Here is a 21248-nt window from a genome sequence, read left to right as displayed (position 1 = left end):
GATGAATGGATAAAGATGATGTGGTACATATACACAATGGAATATTACTCAGCCATAAGAAATAAACAAATCCTACCATTTGCAACAACATGGATGGAGCTAGAGGGTATTATGCTCAGTGAAATATGCCAGGCAGAGAAAGACAAGTACCAAATGACTTCACTCATATGTGGAGTGTAAGAACAAAGGAAAACTGAAGGAACAAAACAGCAGCGGAATCACAGAACCCAAGATTGGACTAACAGTTACCAAAGGGAAAGAGACTGGGGAGAATGGGTGGGAAGGGAGGGATAAGGGGGCGGGAAAAAGAAAGGGGGCATTACGATTAGCATGTATAGTGTGTGTGGGCGCACGTGGAGGGCTGTGCAACACAGAGAAGACAAGTAGTGATTCTACAGCATCTTACTACGCTGATTTTCAGTGACTGTGAAGGGGTATGTGGGGGGGACTTGGTGACGGGGGGAGCCTAGTAAACATAATGTTCTTCATGTAATTGTAGATTAATGATACCAAAAAAAATTCCCATGGTTTAGAATTTTAAAAAATATATGTAATATAGCATACATCAAAGAGGGTAATAATGAAAATTTAAAAACCATTAAAACTGAATGATCATCAAAGTAATACATATAGAAACTTGCAGGGTACAGCCAAAGTAATACATTGAGGGAAATTCATAGCATGAAGTGTTTGCATTAGTAACAAATGGTACAAGTTAATGTGTTAAGTCATTTGAATTTTCATTCATCATAAGCCCCAAAAAGAAGGAAGGAGATAATAGAAGCAGCAGTTAATGAGACGAGAGACATGATGTGATGGCTCCACAAAGTCCAAAGTTCTCTCTTTACAACTGATAAGCTGAACAAACAAAAGGCACAATTCAAGCGGACACATCAGCCTTCAGAAAGGTTAAGAAGAGAACGCTATGAGCAATTTAATTTCATCAGTTTGGAAACCAAAATGCATGACTTTTTGATAATATACACTAAAGTGACTGGGAAAGAACTAGAAGGCCTGACCAGTCCTATAATTAAATGCTGCTGAGGAGGACTAGTTGGGGAGAGGAGTCAGGGGAGAGGAAGCCCTGGTAAAGGGCCCACTGGGTTGGGGGGGCAGGGCTGGAGGCAGGGCATGGACCAGCATATGGCACTACAGTGCACCAGGATTGCTCATCAGTAGGAGAGAGGCCGAGGGCACCCTCCCACCCCAGACCCACATCAGGCCGGCATGGGGGCTGCTGGGGTTCAGTTCAGGGTCTTGCTTCCTGCTTTATTTTCAGTTTTGCACTGGAAATATTTGCCTTTTTTCTAATGATACTATTACCAACACTTGGAGCCCAGGTGCCAGTGTGGTGTTTGAGCACAGCTGCTGCAGCCTGAGGCCTGGGTTCCAAGCCCAGCACTGACCCACCTCTGCTCTTAGGGCAGGGTTCTACCCTCCTGTGCCTGTGAAGGGGGTGAAAATAACTGGCCTGCCTGCGGGGCTAGAGGTGGCTGCAGAAGCTGCTGCAGAGCTCTCACCTTCAGCAGAGCCAGGCGTCCTGACGGGTCGTTCTGTGGCGGCTCTAGGCCTCACAGAGTCCCACCTGCTCTGGGACCTTTGCCAAGGGGCCAAATGCCTACCAGCAGTGGTGCCGGGGCCTGTGCACACAGCAGGCACTGCATCTCTGGGCCCCTGAGGTCAGTGGGCCCAACCAAGGGGACCCAGCCACCTCTGCTCCAGACGCCAAGACGCCTGGCCTGGCCCTGCTCCCACCCTGAGCTGGCCCTCCCTGTCCTACCCATGTGGCCACCCCCCTGCTGCCCTCCTCTGTTGTGGCCACGGCCACGCTCCCCAGCTGTGGTGTGCATCTCCCCCAGGGCCTTCTCAGTGCACCCAGCTGTCAGATGGGTTGACCCCCATGCCTGCCAGTGTGAGGGTGGCTTTGATCTGAAGGGAGCCAGAGCTGCACCCCGAAGCCTGACACAGACACACGGTAACTCAGAGACTCAAATCCATGGTGGCGGGGCTCAGATGGGCACCTGGCGGGTGGGCAGAGGCTGGCACAGGCCTGGGTGCGGCTGGGATGGGGTTTCTATGGAGGGTGTAGAGAAAATGAAAGTTCCCAAGGCCAAGATTCTCACCTGGCCCTGGTCTCCTTGCTCACTGCGTACATTACCACTGACTCTATATAAAGAGCTCCGCCCAGGGCTCTGGGCTGCACGGCTGCAGGAGAGCAGAGGCTGGAGTGGTGGCAGCGCCCAGGACAGAGACTGAGGCAGCTGTGGGGATGGAGAGGCACAGAGGCAGAGAGTGGCTTGCTGCACACAGACTCGCTCTGAGTGGATGGGATTCTAGTGACTGACCTGCCACCGTGGGCATAAAGTTTGGTATAAACCCTTTTGCCCCTAGAATGTTCCACCTTCATTTTCTCAGTCTCATTGAATCCATGGAGAACTTGTCTGGGGCTGAAACCCACTGGCAGAGCAGAGGGCCATGAGGTCCAAACCCAGCCAGGTGGCCTTGGCCACACCAACCTCCTGGGGACTTGGTGGCCAGAGGTGGGCCCCTGAATCCTGCACGTGGGGGACAGCTGAGAGCAGAGCTGCCCTCCTCCACAGCAGGAGCCCTCTCACCTCTCACTGGCACCTGGGCCGCTGGCAGCCCCGCAGTGCACATCCGGGGGGCCCACCTGGCTGCTGACTGCCAGCCCAGCAGCTTCTGGCTCAGCCAGCCCTCCTCCAGGAAGCCTGGGCACATGTGGGCAACATGACCTCTGGGGGTAGGGGTCATCCCTGCTCCGGCTCCTCTGCCAGCTGTCGGGGTGGTGGCCCCAGCTGTGTCCCTCCTCCAGTGAAGCAGCCCCTCCCAAGTCTCCACCCCCTTCCCTGTCCTTGCCCCCAGACCACCCTCAGCCACCTGGAAGGGTGAGCGTTGCCCTTTGGGGGAGCTGGGGTGGAGTCAGTCAGCAGCCTCCCCCAGAGGATCTGGGGACACTGAGTGAGGAAAAGGTCTGGGAGGGCGTGGGAAGGCGGGAGAGAAGAGGCGGGGTGCAGGCTGGTAGAGGAGGAAACCAGCCAGAGGACGGAGCCCCGGAGATCACGGGCAGCCTGACCCCAGGCCCTGGACCCCTGGCCCACCATCTGTCTCCCAGGGAACTCCTGGCGATGGAGCAGGAGGAGGGGGCTGATGGGGGCTCTGCGTCCCTCCTCTTTCTGCTCCCCCTAGGTGGGGTCCATACTGCGTTCCCAGACAGCCACACGGAGCCAGCAGCAGTGGGGGGCCAAGCAGGACTCTGAGCTGCTCCCAGCCCCAGTTGGGGGCCCTGCTTGCTGGGAGGCCAGGGGACGGGAAGCCCATCCCACTGTCCTTGGGAGGTCCTGCCCCCTGTACCCTGAGGTTTTGGGGAAGGGGTGTGAATCTGATCGTCCTAAGATTCCACACATGTAAACGCGATTTCTAGACTAGTAAGTCTTAGATTCCCTAATTCTGAATCCCAAGACCCCAGCTGCTTGTTCAAGGAGCTGCAGTTCCCAGGCAGGCTCTGGGCACCCGCCTTGACTCCGGCCTCCCGGGATCCGCCGGCACCCTGACCCAGGCCCGCTGCCCTCTGGGGGAGACCCTCAGGCACAGCGCCCGTGGGCTGGTTGGGGTGGCGAGGGTTCTGGAGCAGTGCAGCTGGCAGCTGACGTGAGCAGTGACTGTCTCAGCACGTCCGGCTCTGCCACAGCCTTTTTTGGAGGCATTTCTGTTCCACATGGGGCAGTAACTGGCATGTTCTTGAGCTATTCGGAGGTGCTCCTCCTCTCCTGGTTATTTTTAGGGCCTGAAAACTTACTCGGGGAACCTGCTGCTCCCTTGGCTCGAGAAGTGCAGGGTGACAGACTGCTGTTCCTGGAAGGGATCTCAGTCACCCCGTCCTGCTCCAGTGATGCTGGAGGGAAAACTGAGGCCCAGAGGGGAAGGGCCTGCCCAAGGTCAAGGCCCCTGGCCCCAGCCAGCCCAGCCAGGTTGTTGGCTCCCCTGGGGCCACTCTGAGCAGACTCTGCCAGTCACAGGGACAGCCCAGTGCTGGCTGGTGCACCAGGTGGGATGTGTAGGAGGGAGCCCTGCAGGGGCCAGAAACACCTCCCACCATCTCCCATGCAGGGAGGCAGTGTGGGGAATCCCCACTCCGCAGAGGTCTGAGACTTCCCTGGGCCACAGGCAGAGGCAGCAGAGCAGGTAGGCAGAGGCCCATGTCACCCTCCCCTCCCTGACCAGTGCGTCCTTCCCTCCAGCACCCACCCCCATCCCGAGGTCTGGGGCAGTTCCCTCCCCAGGACCTGTCTCCAGCCAGGGGATAATGTCTTGAGCCAAGGTACCTACAGGCTCTGGGAGGGTGGTGGCCAGGGCCTCCTGGGTTTACATCTATGAGAAAGGGCTATCTGATCGCCTCCCAAGGCAGCAGGAAGGGGTGGGTGGCAGTTCCTGGGTTTCTTAGGTGAGACACTAGCTGCCCTGTCTCTCAGGTATTGAGTTCTCCAGATAGGCCTGGTTTCAGGAGAAGGTCGTAATGGGCTGAGAGGGGTGAAACGGGGCTGGGAAGGGCACTCCCAGCCACTGGAAGGTCCCAGAACAGGTCTCGGACCATGAAGCACACTGTGGGTTTTCTCCTCTCTGCAGTCAAGACAGGCTGAGATGCAGGGCCTGGGGAGGGGTGGGAGCCGAAGGCTCGGTCCTTTATCTCAAATGAGGCCAGGAGGAGCCGGCCCCACTGGGGGGTGGTCCCCGAGCAGCCCAGAGGTGGCAACCAGGCGGTCGTCGGGATGGAGGGAGGGGATGCTGATGGGGACAGGCCCCCTCACGCTGTAGCTCAAGGTCAGACAGGAGGGAGTTCCTGACCGCGTGTGCTTGCGGCTGATCGGGTACAGGAAGCCGGGGGAGAGGTGGTTGTGAAGGCATTGCCGGAAGAGCCTCCGCATGCCTAGAAGCAGGGCCAAGGCTTAGGTCTCCCTCCCTCCCCTCCTGGCACAGTTTGGTTGGTGACAGGAAAGGGGATAAGCAGATGGAAGTCAGGTGAGGAGGAGCTGCCTGGAACCTTAGAAATGTGGGTGCTGATGAGACGCACAGTGCTGGCTGCTGCTCCTGCTGGCTCCACCCCAGGTGACTCAGACTCTAGTCATTGGCCTTGTGCATCCTTCTTTCTATCCTTCCACCCCCCAGATGCTCCCAGCCTTCGGAAATGGAGCACAGGGTGACCGGTGAGATCTTCATTTGCAGTCTTAGAAGCGCCACCATCAGTAATGCTGGTCATGTTGGGTATTATCAGCACCCAAATCATTCCTGACCACCATCACCACCACCACCACCACCACCACCACCACCGCCACCATCACCACCACCACCGACCACCATTACCACCACCACCACCACCACCACCACCATCACCACCACCACCACCATCACCATGACCTGTAGCTCCAATGCCATGCACAAAACTGTCACCACTCCCTTGGGCTGCACATATTCCTGCCCAGTGAGCACCACCACCAGCCCCACGTTTCTCCCTAGGGTAATGACAGATGGGCAGTGGCAGAGGTGTCTCAGCTGTACTTATAACAAGTTGCTGATGAGGACAGTGCTTACACAAAGATGCTAAGACAATTAAGGGGACACAGGTCCAGGGAGACCTCCCTGGTAGCCTGGCCAGGCCTGGAAGAGAGTGGTTTCAGGTGAAGGAGTGGCAGGTGGAATATCCATGGCTTCCTTTGGGTGACCCATCCATTGAGGAGAGGGTCTGGAATTAGAGTCAGGAAAGCTGGGTTCAGAGGCACCCGCCCCACTGCAGGACACAGCACATCATTAAGCCACCCTGAGTCTTGGTTTTCTCATCTTCAGATCACATCAGGTACCCTGCCTCATCAGTGCCAAGAGCACAGAAGTCTGAACAGCTGGGTGAGTATGGGGCAAACCTGCAGAGATCCTCACCCTACTTCTGAGCACGAGGGGCCCCTGGCCCGGAGCACTGCCCAGCACAGGGCTCATCACAGGAGGGTGATGGAGGGCAGACTCAAGCAGGGCCCAAGGGTTCTGATGAATCAGGTGGGAACACCCTGGCAGGCTTCCTGCACTGAGGGACAGGGAGCAGACAGCAGTTTCTCTGGCGAGTGACCATGCTGGCCAGTCCTGGGGCATGGAACAGGTGTGAACACGGGCCTGGGCAGGACAGAGGAGGCAGCCTCCCCTGGGAAGACAGCCCTCTTGGAGGGGCAGACAGGGACCGAGGAGAAGCCTGACACTGGTCACACGCTGTCCCTGGTACCAGTGGTCACACTGAGGCATTCCACCCATATGCAGGGGTGTGTGGCTCGAGCCTATCTTATGGGTTTTTTCTTTTTTCTTTTTCAGTTTTTCTATTGCACATGGTGCTAGGTGTGAGCAGGGCCAGGGAAGCAGGGAGTGGGCAAGCCCCTGCCCTGGCCACTCCACAGGGACAGTGCAGAGCCCTCTTGAGCAGCCCAGGCCTCCAGATCCTGGGCCGGGGCTCCGTGCTGCCTTCCCCAGAAGGACCCATCAGGCAAGGGTCTGCTGGGGGCTCAAGACCTTCTCTCCATGGACCTCCCGTTCCCAGGCCCACCAGCTTCCTGCTGTAACAACAGGAAGATAAGGAAGCCAGCACAGGCAGCCGACCTCGTCGGAACCCCTGGGCCACACACTTCCCTCCCTCTACCACACAGGCCTGCTGTGGTCACCCAGTCTCCCAGCCCCTCCCGGCCAGGCATGTCACCAGTGGCCCCTCCCTGTCCTTGTGGAGCCCTTGTGATCATCTGTGGTCACTGGTCCTTCACACAGCAGGAGGTGAGGGCTTGAGGAGGGGGTCTCACAGACCCTCCCACACCTGGCCAGACTCCCACAAGCTGAGCCCTGAACCGGAAGTGTCAGCCACGGGCAAGGTCACCACGGGAACTCCTGCCAGGCAGTTCCCCGGCTTTCTGCTTGGTATTGTTTTCATTTTGAGTGATACAGTTGGGGAATCAGTCTCAGGGTGCTGGGGCCCACCTGCACACCCCTCGTGGGGGCCAGCTGCTTGCTGTGTCTCAGGGCCCGGCGGGACCTGCCCAGCTGCCCGAGGCCCTGGGGTTTCCCAGGGTGGGGAGCACAGCCTTGCGAGAGAGGATCTGGCTAACTTGCAGCCTCTCACTCCTCAGCTGGGCTCCGTGCGGAGGCTCAGGCTGCCCCCTGCTGGAAACATGGAGAAAGGCAGGACTCAGCGGCTCCGCTCCTGGGGAACATTGCAAAGCGCATCCTCAGCAAACTGGGCCCCATGCCATGGACCTTGGTGGGAGGTGGAAGAGGACCAGGTGGGAAGAGCAGGAAGCCAGTCATGTACCTAGCACCCCAAGGCATGGGGCATGCCCGCACACCCATCGTCTTGACTGCTGGGACCACTGAGGCCTGGGGGCAGGAGGTTCCACAACGACGAAGGGTGTCCTGGGACCTGGGAACATGGCCCCCATCCAGCGTGTCCTGGAGCTGCCCCAAGACCAGAGGGTGGCGGGTGGATACAGAGGAGGGCAGGGGTCCTGGAGGAGACCGTTGGCCTACCAGGCCAGCTAGCTGCAGGGGGCATCCCAAGGCTCCTCACCATATCTGCTGTGACTGCATTTTTCTGCTTCAGGTTTTGATTAAAAAGCAACATTTGTCACCTTTGCAATGACTCAGGGAACAGGGGAGTCAAATGCTTCCCCACTGTGGGTCTAAAAGTCCATGAGGGCAGGGAGCAAGGGGTCCCTGGCATCTGAGTTTCCCCATCCTGATCCTTCACAGCACCCTCTGTGGATGCCTGGGGGCCGCGTGACCACTGGCCTAGGAACCAAGCCCACACAGGGGGGCCCTCACACCCAGGCAGGGCCCAGGGCAGGGGTGGAGCCACAGCTCCCACCACGCTTCCCCAGCCCTCTCTGACCCAGGCACAGGGACCAAAGCCGGTCAGGGAAGCCCACCCCAGCCCATGGAGGCCACAGTTTGCACACTGGCCAGAGAAAGGCCACACAGGGAGAATGCACGTTTTTAATTCTTTTTATTGAAGAAAAGAAAAGGAGAGAAAAAATAGATTCCCCACCCCTGCCTCTTCCCGGAGCAGGATTTCAGTCCTGCCCCGGGCGGTGCAGGTATAAGGGCTGTGCTCTCCACCTGGGCCTAGGGAGGGCCCCCGCCCTAAAAAGGTGTGGGGGGCTGGCTGCTTCCCAAGGGGTAGGGGTGTCTAAAAAACGGTGCCAGGCTGGCCGGGCCAAGCAGGCTGGTCCTCTGCTGCGGCAGCTCAGGTGGGCATCCTGGGGATGCTGGCCGCACCCGGCCTGGCTGTTGTCCGCGGCCGCCCACCTGCCTGCCGGGGCTGGGCCCGAGGAGGGCAGAGTCCGAGCCACCTTCTGGCCTCCGGAGCCCTGTGCCCACCGGGGCCACCACCGCCTCCTGTCCTGTCTGGCTCTGGTCCCAGCACTGCGGGCCTCTGCCTGGCCGCTGTCCGAGCGCCCTGAGGCCGGGGCACGGGCCTGGCCCGCTGCCCGTGGGCGTGTCTGTGCCCGTCCTGCGGCAGGAGCGGGCCGAGCAGCAGCCTCCTCCGTGGCCCGGTGCATGGCCGCCGCCCGCCCGCTCAGACCTCGGTCTGGAGGTCAATGATGTCCTGGCCCACCAGTGGGATGGTGGCGCCCGACTTCTCCCACTCCACGCTCCGCAGCTCCAGGGGCGACGGCGGCAGCGGCTCCAGCTCCTTCTTCACCCACGCAGGCGTCCCGTGGGTTTTCCGAAGGCTCTCCCAGGGCCGCTTGTTGGGTGTCTGCTGCTTTTCTGGCTGCAGGCCAGGGCGTGGAGGGTGCGGGGCCGAGAGGGAGGCACAGGGCAGACCAGATGGGGACGGAGGAAAGGGTGCAGAGCGTCAGCGAGGGAGGGGCCGGCAGCAGGCAGCCCCCAGCGCCCGGGGCCGAGCGTGGAGCAGAGCCTTCCCAGCCTGCATGAGGGTGTGGGCAGCTCGCGGGAAAGGGCGCTGGGGCCCCGGCCTGCTGAGCGCCCTCACTTGGCTCTTGCCCAGCCTGCACCCCAGCGTGTGGCCTCTCCTTCTAGCTGGGGCTAGTGGGGGAGGCCCCTGGGATGCCCCCTTCTGCATGCCCAGTCCCTGCAGGCCAGGCTGGTCCTTGGGAGAGGCTGAGTGAACGAGTGAGTGACACAGGGTTGGAGGAAGAAGGGAGAAAACCACCTGACCCCAGGGCTCCCCGGCCCCACCCACCCCCAGCCCAGGGACCAGCTGGCCCTCCTGACCTTGCTGTCTGGGCCCAGCACCTCCTTGTCCTTCTCCGTGTGCTGCAACTTCCGGTTCAGGTCCTGGAACATGTCCTGGTGTCGCTTCCGGGTGTGCATGATTTTCTGCAGGAGAGGGGCAGTGAGTCCTGAGCCAGGAGAGGGGCCGTGCTGCCTGGCCCCACCAGTGCTGCCCACCACCACCTGCAGGCTGCCTCCTGGGAGGTGTCCTTCCAGCAGGGTGGGGTCCTCCTCCCTGTGCCCTCCTTGACTGCTGGAAGGGCCTCAGCTGCCTGGCTGAGTAGGGGCTCAGAGCACACCTGGCCCAGGTGTTCAGGGGAGGGGACACCAGGACCCACCTCAAAGTCCAGTTCTGCATACCGCGATTTCCGCCGCTGTGGGGAGAAAGCATTTGTGTGCATTTGCGACCAGTTCCCTGAAGTCTTCCAGTCCACAAGCCCAGACCTCTCCTTGCCTGAGGATGAGGAGACCAGGAATCCCCCCTTCCCCATGCCTCGGGGACAGGCCTCTAACTGCACCAAAGGTATGGTTCTCAGTGCCCAGGTCCCTGTAGGTCACCCTCTCCTTGAGACACTGGGTGCCCAGCCTGGAAGCTCTGGGGGCAGAAAGCAGGGCTACTGGGCCCCAGGGCAACAGAAGCCCACAGCCCTAGACCTGGGGTAAGCCTGCAGAAGCCCCTCATTCCCCTGTCCCAGCTCAAAGGGGCTGGCCTGCCCCCCAGGACCGTCCCCCACAAGGCCTGTGCCAGGGCTGGGCAAGAGTGTCTGGCTCAGCCTGCCCAGGACATGCTCCCAGGGACAAGCAGGTTACCGGAGGCCGTGAGCCAGGTGAGAGCGTGGTCTGCAGAGTGTGGGGCTCCCAGAGAGCGCCGGCCTGGCTGCTCTTCACCCCTCCTGCCTCTGAGCCCTGTGTCCTACAGGCTGAGTGGGGCCAGAGGGCCAACTCCCAGTTTCATGCTGGTCTCAGGAGGGACTGGCTGCCATAACCACCCAACCATGGAAGGAGCTGGATTCAAGCTGATTCGGGCCCAGTATGGTGGGTCTAAGCTACAAGCCCGTGAACTCCTCTGCAGTTGGAGAGACCAGCGCCTGGGAGGTCCACCCGAATGGTGGGCCACTCCAGCCCAAGCCGCAAACTCCTGTCGCAAGGGCCCAGCAGGGAGTGAGGACACCTGGGTCCTAAGCAGGCTCTGCCCCTCACTGGCTCTGCAGAAGGCAACCCCTGCTGCCTGCCTCACAGGCCTGTGTCCCTTCCAGCAGGGGTGAGCCAGGGTGCTGGCCTCAGGGTCGCCCAGGCACCAGCTTCCCAGACATGGGCTGCCTGCCCCACCTGCTGGGCCGCAGCACCCACGGTGTGTGTCCCTGTGTGCCTAGCTGCCCTCACCTCCAGGGAGCTCACAGACAAGGTGGAGACATTCTCGTTCCTGGTCCCGGCCCCCGTGCTGGGTCCCGGGTGGGCCGCAGGCTCCCCGGGCTCCCCCAGGCTGGGAGCTGCTGGCTCCAGGGTGGGGGGCGGGGGTGGGGGCAGGGGCTGCTGAGGGGGCGGGGGTGGGGGCGGTGGGGGCTGGGCCGGGGGCGCCTCAGGGGGGCCGTTGCTGGGGTTCTGGCGGGAGGGCGGGCTGCGGGCAGGGAGGCTGGCATCGGGCGCCATGTTCAGGTGGATGAGACGTGTCTGGGGCATCTGGTCGATGTGGATGCTGTACTTGGGCTCCTCCTGGGCCTTGGGCCGCAGCGTGGCGGTGGCTGTGGGCAGGATCACGTAGCTCGTGTCCAGGGCCTTCTCCTGGGCCCTGCTCAGCTCTGTGTCCAGCTTCTTGAAGATGTCCCCGTCCCCGGCAAAGGAAGACTTGGGCGCCCTCTCCTTCTTGAGGGTCAGTGAGTGGTTGGGGAAGTCGGGCAGGGGGCCGCCCGGGCAGTGGGGCGAGCCATGCAGGTGCAGCTTAGACACGTTGGCCGGCAGGCTGTTGAAGTTGGGCGGGGGCGCCTTGGGGTGGGCCGGCTTCAACTTCTCCTCCTCGGGCAGCGACGGCCGCTTGAGCGTGCCCGTGATGGTGGCTGTGCGGCAGGCCGTGATGTCCTTGTTCAGCACTGCGGGGACAGGCGAGGGGGTCAGGGCAGACTCGAGGGCCTGGCCAGGCCCCGATCAGGCGCAGCCCCTCCGTGTTTGGTGCCATAGCAGCAGAGTTACTTGCCCTTTCAAACAAGGCTGGGACACAGGGCACCTCTCTGTCCACGGGGGTGGACAAGAGGACAAATGATGGCACCCCCACGCTGCCCTCTCTTCAGTGCAGCTGCATGGGGACCAGGCAGCCGTGACCTCTGACCTGGGCTCCAGCTTGCCCACCTCCCACCTCACTCCTACCAGTCAATTCACTTCCATGGGCCACAGAGAGCCCAAGGCTGGCGGGCCCAGCGGTGCCCCACCACCCCACTGAGGGCCCATCCTCAGAAAAGCTGCTCCGAGCCCAGGCCCTGCCCTGCTGGCCAGCGGCTGGGCTCTTACCACCCCCTTGGCCAGCCCCCAGACATGGCACTTGTCAGCTGCTCCGGAATGCCCCCTCACCCTCCCAGCTGCCCAGGCTGAAGGCCGCCCTCAGACCCCTGGCCCCCTCCTGACGGGGGCTCCTCAGGCCCCAGCCCTGGGCCCCTTCTCTTCTCTGCCCTCCAGATGCCAACACTGCACCCACGACTGCAGCCCTGTGGCTCAGCAGGGGACCTGCCATCTCCTGGGCCAAGCCTTCACCGTCCCAGGGTCAAGAAAGGCCTCCTCCCTCCCCGCCTCTCCATGTCCGTCCCTCCCATGGAGGTCCCCCTGTTCACCTCAGAGCCAGGGCCCAGCCCTAGGGACAGCACTGCAGGCCTCCCGTGTACTCTGCACAAAATCCAAACTTCTAGGCTGCCAGGCCTCTTGCTGGGATGCCCACCCCACCCGTGCCTGCCTGGGCACGTCCCTGCTCCTCTGCATACCAAGCTAGGTTGAGCCATCTTAGTAATACAGAAGAAACTGGAGGCTAAGACACCAGTACCACCCAAACGGGCCTGGGCCCAGCCTCCAGAGGCCCCTGAGGTCACCTCTCAAGGAGGCTAAGAGGAGGAAGGAAGGACATTCTGTTGAGCTCTTTTTGCCCAGCTCAGAGGCTATCTCCTCCAGCAAGCCCTCCTGGGTCTACCTGGTAGCTGGGGACAGTCCCAATCTGGGGCTGTCCCAGGCCCTCCGCCATGGCTATCTCCCAAGAAGGTACTCCTCAAATATCTGACAGACAAGAGGGGTGAGACGGGCTGGTCCCCCACAGCCCAGAAACAGTCTGCCTGTTACGACCCTAGACACCTGGCTCGCAGAGACAGGACCCCTGGGGGGCCTTTTATTGGGCAACTGATTCCCTTTCTGCCTTTGAGTCCAGGAAGCTCAGTGCTGGTCAGGGACTTAGGGGCGGGTTCCCCTCCCTGCCTCCGTCCTGCTCCCACTCACACTCCCCCTCCCCGTCTGAAAGTCCGACCTGCCCCTCCTCCATGGCTGGACCAACGATGAAGAAATGAAGGCGACATGGAACACAGGCCCTTGAGGGGGGCCAGGCAGGGTGCGTGGGGGTGGAGGGGGGACAGGGCTGGCAGCTCTGGCCCTCTCGCATCACCTCCCCTACGAGGAGTGGGGAGAGCAAAGGCCAGTTCTGTGGGTGCTGAGGGCCGGCAGCGCTGTGCTCCTCACCTGGGGGCACGTGGGGGTGCGGAGGGCCCGGGGCTGGGGGGCGGGGAGTCCCAGGAGGTTCCCTCCAGCACCAAGAACTGCGCCAGTGCTGGGAGCCCCTCGCACCTGCTGGGCCCAGGTGCCGGGACACTTCAGAGGCCGCCTCTGCTCATGCCCTACACACCCTGTCTGCAGACCCAGGGGAGGCACGGATGTGGTTGGTGCAAGCGGAGGTCACGGCGGGCCCAGGGCCCACGTCTGCCCGCTCTGCCCACTCCTGGGCAGCATCCCCGCAGTCCAGGAGGGCCCGACCCAGCCTCATGGTGTGGGCTGTGGGGGTGGGGGTGAGATGAGGACAGACAAATGGACGGACAGATGCACAAAGAAAAGAAAAATAAGCAAGTGGGCCTTGGTGATGGCCACCTGTCGCTCTCACCTGTCAGGCGCTCACCTGATCTACAGGCCAGATCTACGTCCTTCTCAAAGTCGGTCTGCAAGACAGAGGTGAGCAGGGTGAGCCTGCAGCAGGTGGGCAGGGCCGTGCTGAGCTGCAAGGGCAGCCACACCTCATGGGTGTCCATGGCTCATGGCGTGGTGTACTGATGTGTTTACCTGAAGTGAAGCCCCGGTGGGCACCCCGGCCTGTGCGTACGCGCTGCCCCAAGGCCCTGCTGGCTTAGCTGGCAGCTGCCCCACTGCAGCTCACCCATGCTCTTGCCTCTGGTCTGTCTCCCTGAACCCTGGCCCTTAGGCCTGCAGTGCAAGAAGCCCTCTGCCCTGAACCCCATGTCCCTCTGATGGGGCAGGCTACCACCTGGTGACGAGCAGGGCAGGGGTCCCATGTCACCTCTGTAGTCCTCCCCATAGCCCTGGGGATGAAGAAATGGAGGCTGGCCAGTCAGCCAGGGATAGGAAGAGTGGGGTCTGCACACAGATGTGCAGTGCCAGGGAGGGACCAGCTGCAACACCTGCTCCATCCCAGGCTAGGAGCTGGGGAAGGTAACAGTGGGCAATCCAGGACACCCTCAGGGAGCCCAGACAGCTGGGGACCAGGACCTGGGCCACCCCAGGCCAGGGCATGGCCTCTCTAGGGGCTGTGGGGTCCCAGTGGATCGTCAGCCCCCTTCTTCTCAAACCTGGAGGTTCCTTCTCTGCAAACACAGAGGTTGGGTTGGGGGAGACCACAGTCTGAGGGTAGAGGTCAGGCCAGCAGCAGTGTCAGGGGGTCCATGCTCCTGAGGACACCAGCAGCCTCCCTGGGCATCTGCTAACACCCTGCCTGGGACCCGCACAACCACCATGCAGTGACTGGGCACCCCAAAGACTGAATGAGCACCTCTGGCCGCCAGGCTCTCTGACAGCGAGAATTCACCCAGGGCACTGTGAGGACCTGAACAGGCAGCCCAAGGGGTCAGGGAGGGCTTCCCGGAAGAGGCTGAAACTCAGCAGACACCTGCACAGGGGGCAGCAGGAGTGGGTGGGTGTGCAGTGCCTGGGGTCTGACAATGTGTGTGGTGCTGAAGGACCAGAAGTCAGGTCCTGAGGGGACCTGGCTGAGGACAGACCATGGCAGGGTGCGAGTGAACAGATAGGCTGGGGCCCCAGTCCCTGCAGGTGGAACGGGAGAATCGAGTTCCATTCCTGGCTGAGATGGAGGGCAATGAAGGGACCTGGGAGGTGGAAGGAGGGCAGGGCGGGGCTGAGGCAAGGGCTGGGACTCAGAGGGTGCCACCCAGCACAAGGCCACTAACTGGTACTGTGAACGGGCATGTGGATGCTAGCCCTGCCCAGACTCATCAGCTTGGCCCTGCCTGCCCATAAACTCCGGACCAGGGATTTCACCTTGTCGAGCCTCAGTTTCCCCAACCTCAAACTGGGCTGCAGGCACCCAGAGCAGCTCTGACCAGGGTGAGGACCAGAGCAGCCTGGTGGGGGCACTGAGCCCTGAGCCCTACCATGAGCTGGGCGTGGCCATTCTGGAAGGAGCCCCCCGAGTCCCCGTTGCCCTCCTCCTGGCGGTCCACCACGCGGCACTTCACGGCATCCTGGACCTGGGAGGGTAGAGCAGAGGTGGTCAGCGGCGCAGACTGAGCCCCAGAGCGATGCTGGGAAGGAGAGGGGAAGGACCACAGGGTGGTGTCTCTGTGTGGGGCAGCCAGTGCCAGGGCCAAGCCTCCCCTCCTCCCTGAGCTTCCTTTTATGTCCTTTGTGATGCAAATACTCAAAATGTGGAGCTCTGGGTCCCCTGAGATTGTGCTGCAGGCCCTCTTGGCCAGCCTGTCAATGAGAACCCAGCATCTGTCTGAGGGGTACCTGGGGCTGGGACCCATCCTGAGTCACCACACACTGCGCCCTGACTGTCGGGGGCAAGCTGAGGGTCTGGCCCTCACTCCCTCGGGGCCACCCTGCCCGGGCACCTGCAGGGGCCCTCGGATGGGAGTGTGTCTGGGAGGGGGCGGGTGCCATGAGGCAGGATGAGGCCCATATCACTAAGAGCAGCGTGCTCCATCAAAGGAGATTTCACCCACTACATCCACAGACTCTTCAGAAAGGCAGTCTCGATGGCTTCATGTGAGGGGGACACCCATGCAGCCAGCATAGAGCTTGTCACTAGGGATTCGTCACTAGAGGAGGAGACCTGCTTATCCAGCGACATCGTTGGTCAGTGTGAGCAAGAAGCAATGGCTGGCATCTTCACCTGCTGCTGACAGCACTGCTCTGAGAGCAGGGGGCAGTAGGGGGCAGTGTGCTGCCCTCACGGAGCTGACTCTTCAGGAGACACCATGTGCAGAGGCAGTAAATGAGATGGGGGGGCTGTGAAAGTACAGAGGGCTCCCTGGAGGAGGTGACCTGAGTGCAGGTGGTGAGTGCTGGGAGAAGGCCATGCTGGGGGTTCCTCACTCCCAGACAGACTCACCATGGACCTGTGGACCTGCCCCCACTCACCCCAGCTGCTGAGATTGTACTGCTGTGAGGACCTGGAGTCCAGTGCATTGTGACCACAGCCACCAGAAGCAAGGCCAGGGTCTTGCTGGCCTGGAGCCAGTCTCCAGAGCAGCCCCCTGTACCTCCCCTGCAGGGGTGCCTCCCTTCCATCCTTCACTCACTGACGAGCCTGGCAAGCATTTGCTGAGCACCTATGTGTACCCAGTGGATGCGACCCCATCCAGGAGATGGCAAATGGGAAGGCGCTTTCTCCACTCACATGAAGAGGAGTGAGGACCTCCATAGTGCCTCCTGTCCCCGCCTCCAGGATGGCTGGCCTCACTCCACCTGCTCCCCCAGAGACCCAGGCTCCAGTGGTGCAGACGACCACCTTACTCGCCAACCCGTCAGCATGTCCCATCCCGCGGAGCTGGCCAGGGCTGCCTGGCATGGCCTCTGCCTGCCTCCCATGGAAGCACCAGCATGGGCCTGGCAGGGGCACAGACCTCACACACGGCAGCCCACAGTGGGGCGGACTGGGAAGTGTGACCTGCGTGTCCTGCCTCCACGGAACACTTAGCACCTGCTCTGCCCCATCTCCACATCCCAGTTTCTTGGGTGTCCTCAGGGGGGCCTGAACCTTCCACAGAGCAGGCCCCCTGTGCTCTGGGCATTCCTGCCCTCTGTCCTGGCGGCCTGTCGTTGCTGTGTCCCCCTCACTGTGTCCCCCTGTCACTTAGGCAGTCCTTCAGAATCCACCTTCCAGTGGCTTTGATGTTTCTCATCCCCCCCCACACTGCATGGGACACGGCCTCCGGCCCCCGTTCAGCGCCTGTTCCCGGGGCTGGGCCCTCAGCCTCTGGTTCCGTTGGCGGGATGTTCCTCTTTCATAGCCTGCCCTTCTTGTTTCCCAGAAGCTGGCCGGTGAGGGCCAGAGTGCCACCTTAGAGCCTGGCAGTGGGAGCAACTGGGGGGGCATCTCCAAGCCAGAAACCTCGGGGCACCCTCCTCCTGCCTCGTCCTGTGGCCAGAGCCCCTGGCAAGGGGAGTCCATCCCCCAGGTCTGAGATCTGGGCTTCAGCTGACACGTGGACAAGGTCAGCACGTGGTCCACCCATCCCTGTTTCAGCGTGGTGTCCCCATCTTCAGTCAGGTAGGGTGCCCCCTGTGCCAAGGCCCAGGGCCCACACCCTTGGATGGTGAAGCTTTAGGTGGGGGAGGTCAAGCTGGGCCATGGAGGAGGCGGTGGAGCCTCGGCCTGAGCAGACAGCTAACCAGTTGTCCGCCCCAGACCTTCTCTCGGTGCCCAGAGGCCCTGCTGGCCCCGCGTCCGGAAGCTCTCCGGGCCCCAGTGGTGTGAAGCAGCTGCCGCCCGGCTTCGTGGTCCTGCTCCCCACGCTCAAGCTCCTGCTGAGGCTTCCTGTCCGGTGTCCTTTATCCTTTCGAACCTGTGTGCTTCAAAACTCCCCTTGCCACCTTTCTAGGAGATTCCAGGAGATGCGGATCCCACACGTCTGCCCACCACGCCTGCCTGCGGCCTCGCTGATGTCCTGGTGCCAACACCGAGCAGCCCACCGTCCGACCTTGACGTAGGCACCTCTTCCATCCGATCGGCACACACGTTTTTCACATTTCAGACCCCTCTAAGGTACGGTTGGGGCACAGCACCTTAACTGTGGCCACCAACCAGTGGCTGTCGGGACATAGTTCGGTGAGGACTTCCACTTGCTGCCTCCTGGGGGGGCCCAGGAGACCCCAGCAGTCCCAGTGGTCCTGACGGCTGCTCATGCCTCTGGTGGTCTGGTTCCTGCAGCCCCAGGGCTGAGCTCCCCACCCCATCCCCGCGGGGCGCAGGGCCCACCCCAGTGGGAGGCTGTTCTATTAATAAGCGACTGTTCCCGGCAGCCCCGCTGCGGGCTGGCCGAGCCCCCCTCACAGCAGCGCGGGCGTGGGGGCCGCCGCCCACCTCTCTCCGCAGGATGCAGTGCACCATCACTATGACGAAGCCCTCCAGTGAGTCAAAGACGGCGAAGAGGATCTGGAAGAGGGCCGAGCGGCGGTCGGTGACAGCAAGCACAGCCGACATCCAGGTCAGGGCCAGCAGTGGCAGGACCACACAGGAGCTCCACAGCGAGGCCCTGCGGGCGGCGGGCGGCGGCGTCAGGGCGGCCCTGGGCCCTGCGGCCCGTGCCCCGCTCGTGGACCGGGCACCCAGGCCGAACCAGCCTCAGCCCGTCTCCCCGCTTGGGGCCGGGCCAGCCACCCTCCCGCCTGGGGCCCTGCTGGGCCTTCCACCCCCCGGGCTGCCTCCTCGCCCTTCCCCAGGGCTCTCTGACCTCTCCCCCACCCTCTGTAGAGACCCTCTCCCCTACCAGCCCCACTGCTTCTCTCCTGGGGAACGGGGTTCTGCCAGCAACCCCTCCCCAAGTCCAGGGCTCCCAGGGGAGCTGGGGACTCCGGAGGCAGGGAACTCTGGGAGAGCCAGGCCCCTGAGGTCTGGGAGGGGAGGCACCCGGGCGGAGGGGCAGAGCTGGGCAGGGAGGTCCTGGCTCGGTCCAGCTCCCGGGGCCCTCAGGCCGCCAGCCAGGAGGCTAGGGCACGAGCCACAGGATGGTCATGGGGCAGGGGACGCTGGCCAGGCCTCTGAGCTCTGGACAGAGAGAGAGAGACAGAGACAGGGAGAGAGGGGGAGGAGCCGAGACTCCGGAATAAGGCGGCAAGACAGACAGACCAGCAGAGACCCCCAGCAGCTCCCTCCTCTGGCAGGCCCTGCTCGGCCCCCCACATCCCCAGAGGGGCTTGCTTCTGCTCCCCAGCCCCCGGCCCCTCCTCCAGGGAGCCCCGCAGGAGAGCCCTCGGCAGGCTGCGCCCGACACCACCCTGCACCCCTGCTGGCTGCACTGGAGCCTGTTCTAAGCCCACCTCCTGGTCTGTACAGTGGGGTCACTATGCCACCTCAAGGGGCCATTGTGGGGAAAGGACCGCTGGTACCCAGCAGGTGCCCGGGAAATGTGCCCAACCTCAGCCTCACCACTGCATCAACTCTTGGGACTCTGCCCCATGGGCAGATGACTGCCTGCAGGGGCTCAGAGGGGCTGTTCACGTCCCTGTCACCGGCCCTAGGGGTGGGGGCTGGCATCAAGCCCACTCGCTCCCTCCACCCCCCGGTCAGCCTGTCACAGGGATGAGGTGGCGGGGGCAGAACTGCAGGAGGTGGGGTGGGGGCATACAGAGCAGGGGCCGGGACCACCAGGAAGAAGTGGGGTCACAGGGCTGGTGGGAGAGAAGCCTGGACAAGGACCCCCAAACCAAAAGGGCCTTGGCTGGGGTGGGGGGCAGGAGCTCCCCACACTGCAGGCCCTGCCCCTCCACTCTCTCCGGCCTGCCCAAGGCCCAGCCCCAAGGGACTTCTCCATCCTCACCTCTAGACTCCTCTTGGTGTCCGGGCACAGAGGTAAGCCTGCCTCCTCTCCTATTGCACCACCTCCTCCCGGGCCCATCTTGAGGACCTGGGCCTCCCATCCCAGCCCCATTCTTCTCTAGGACAGAGGTCCTGGCCCTGTCCCCACCCAAGGCCTTCCCCAGCTCCCTGGACGGCTCTCTGGCCACCTGCCTGGTCACCTTGAAGCCCCCACACCTCCTCTGTAGGCACAGCATGGGCACTAGAACTAGGCCTCGAAGACCCCTCTCCTGGCCCCGCTTCCAGGGTCCCACCGGCCCTTGGCAGTAAGAAGAGGCCGGGTAGCGCCACCTGCAGTCTTTGTTCACTATGGACGGATGACCGTGCTGCCTCCCTCCATGCCCACTTGTCCCCCTCCGGGGACGGGGGTGGCCTGAGAAGGTGGGCCCGCCACAAGCATCCAAACGCCTGCAAGCCATCCCTTGTTCCTTCCTGGGCCTCACTTTCTCCACCATGGCAGATGGGGCTGAGTCTCTCTCCTCCCTTCCAAAGCTGACCTTCTTTGGCTGGACCCCCTGGCCACCCCTGCCCCACGTTCTGAGCAGGAGAGGCAGAGCCTCCCTACCAAACAGGTCATCCTGCTGTGAGTCATCTTCCCTTGGGCCTGAGGCCTGACATTTACAGCCCGATGACTCTGCCGGCTGGCAGATGGCTGGGGCTGGGGGACCCATAAATTACTTGAATTCCCACAGCCCAGCCCCTGCAGCTTCTGAAAACGTTTCTGCAGAGCCTTGTGGGGCAGCCCGGCAGGTCCAGGTGCAATCAGCAGGAGAAGAGGAGCCAGGTAGGGGAGCGGAGCATGGGCAGTCCCACCATCCGCCCCCTCTGGAAAGCTAGGTGCCCCCAAGGGGGGCTTTGAGTGTGGCCAGGGGTGGCCAGGGTCACTGGTTCCAACTTGCTGCCTGATCTCAGTGACGCCCCAAGGCTCTCGTGACAGGCTCTGGTACAGCCCCGCGTCTCAGGGCAGGTGAGGTGGTGCCTACCCACAGAGGCTGGCGTGAGGAACAAAGAAAGGGCAGTGCTGAGGCCCGGAGAGCGCTGTGCTCCGGGGTGCACCCGCCAGCGCTGGGGCCTGGCACGGAGGAGCAGCCGCGTGTGCCTTGAACCTGCCCGCCATCCAGAGGGCTCTGGCTCAGCCAGACAATCCTTGCCCCTGAACTCATGTGTGCCTTAGCTCAGCTGCTTCCTACTGCCAAGAGAGCCCTGTCCACAGGGCTCTTAAAATCCTGGGCCCTTGGGCCTGGCTCGGGTAGCGAACACAGGAGGTGGGGACACGTGGGGCTGGGGACAAGACAACCCAGACCCTCTCAGGGCAGCGGGGCCCAGGGCCCTCCGGACTCACCCTCTGCCCCAGACCTCAGGCCCACACAGTCCCTGCCTGACTCCCGGCCCTTGGTGACTGCCCAGTCAGCAGACAAGTCAGCTGCCCTGAGCCTGCTGGCCTGTGTCCACGGCCATGACTGCCTCTCACACACACGTTCAAACACTCAAATGACTTCCACCAGCATGCACACACATGTTCGTGTGTGAAGACTTACTCCCACATGCTTACACACGCAGTCTCACACACACTATGCACACCCACCCATATGCCTGCACCTGTGCACATGTGCGTGCGTGCGCGCACACACACACACACACACACACACTGGCGCACGGAGTGCTGGCCTACACTCCGGCACTACCACACACTGGTGATGGCCCCTGGCTGACCATGTCCCACGCTGACCAGGCCCACATGCCCGTGGGGACCCCTGCCCTGTGTTCCTGGTGCCAAGAGGCCCTACAGGATAGAAGAGGGAGCCTGGCAGGGCCGGGGTGGGGCAGGGCAGGCAGGAGATGAGGCGGCCAGGGCATGGGGAGGCCAGGCGGAGCTGCCTCGGAACCTCAGAGTGGACGGCAG

The 21248-nt window shown here is 62.3% G+C and overlaps 2 protein-coding genes across 7 annotated transcripts in view; one reads left to right on the top strand and one right to left on the bottom strand.

Moving 5' to 3' along the window:
• The window catches only part of LOC118930404 (synapsin-1-like), a 30973-nt gene extending 23057 nt beyond the window's left edge, over positions 1–7916 (top strand). Inside the window, exons 4-5 of the mRNA XM_036921615.2 lie at positions 5860–5916; positions 6394–7916. Of these exons, the coding sequence (XP_036777510.2) occupies positions 5860–5916; positions 6394–6614 (278 nt within the window). The 3' untranslated portion in view covers positions 6615–7916. The remainder of the gene's footprint in view (positions 1–5859; positions 5917–6393) is intronic.
• A 108-nt stretch (positions 7917–8024) lies between these two features.
• The window catches only part of ADGRB1 (adhesion G protein-coupled receptor B1), a 79612-nt gene continuing 66388 nt past the window's right edge, over positions 8025–21248 (bottom strand). For 3 of the 6 annotated variants that reach the window (XM_057497675.1, XM_057497674.1, XM_057497677.1), the window contains 7 exons: positions 17852–18023; positions 14916–15011; positions 13397–13451; positions 10660–11363; positions 9615–9650; positions 9277–9381; positions 8025–8812 (listed from right to left, as the gene is read on the bottom strand). In XM_057497675.1, coding sequence (XP_057353658.1) covers positions 8615–8812; positions 9277–9381; positions 9615–9650; positions 10660–11363; positions 13397–13451; positions 14916–15011; positions 17852–18023 — 1366 coding nt within the window. In that variant the 3' untranslated portion in view covers positions 8025–8614. Of the gene's footprint in view, positions 8813–9276; positions 9382–9614; positions 9651–10659; positions 11364–12981; positions 13291–13396; positions 13452–14915; positions 15012–17851; positions 18024–21248 lie in introns of those variants that run through there. The other 3 variants (XM_057497676.1, XM_057497678.1, XR_008996098.1) reach the window with 2 other exon arrangements.

The sequence above is a fragment of the Manis pentadactyla genome, chromosome 3 (assembly GCF_030020395.1).
Source record: "Manis pentadactyla isolate mManPen7 chromosome 3, mManPen7.hap1, whole genome shotgun sequence".
In the NCBI taxonomy this organism is placed as follows: domain Eukaryota; kingdom Metazoa; phylum Chordata; class Mammalia; order Pholidota; family Manidae; genus Manis; species Manis pentadactyla.
Note: the sequence above shows the minus strand (reverse complement) of the source record. Positions and strands in the feature narration are given on the sequence as shown.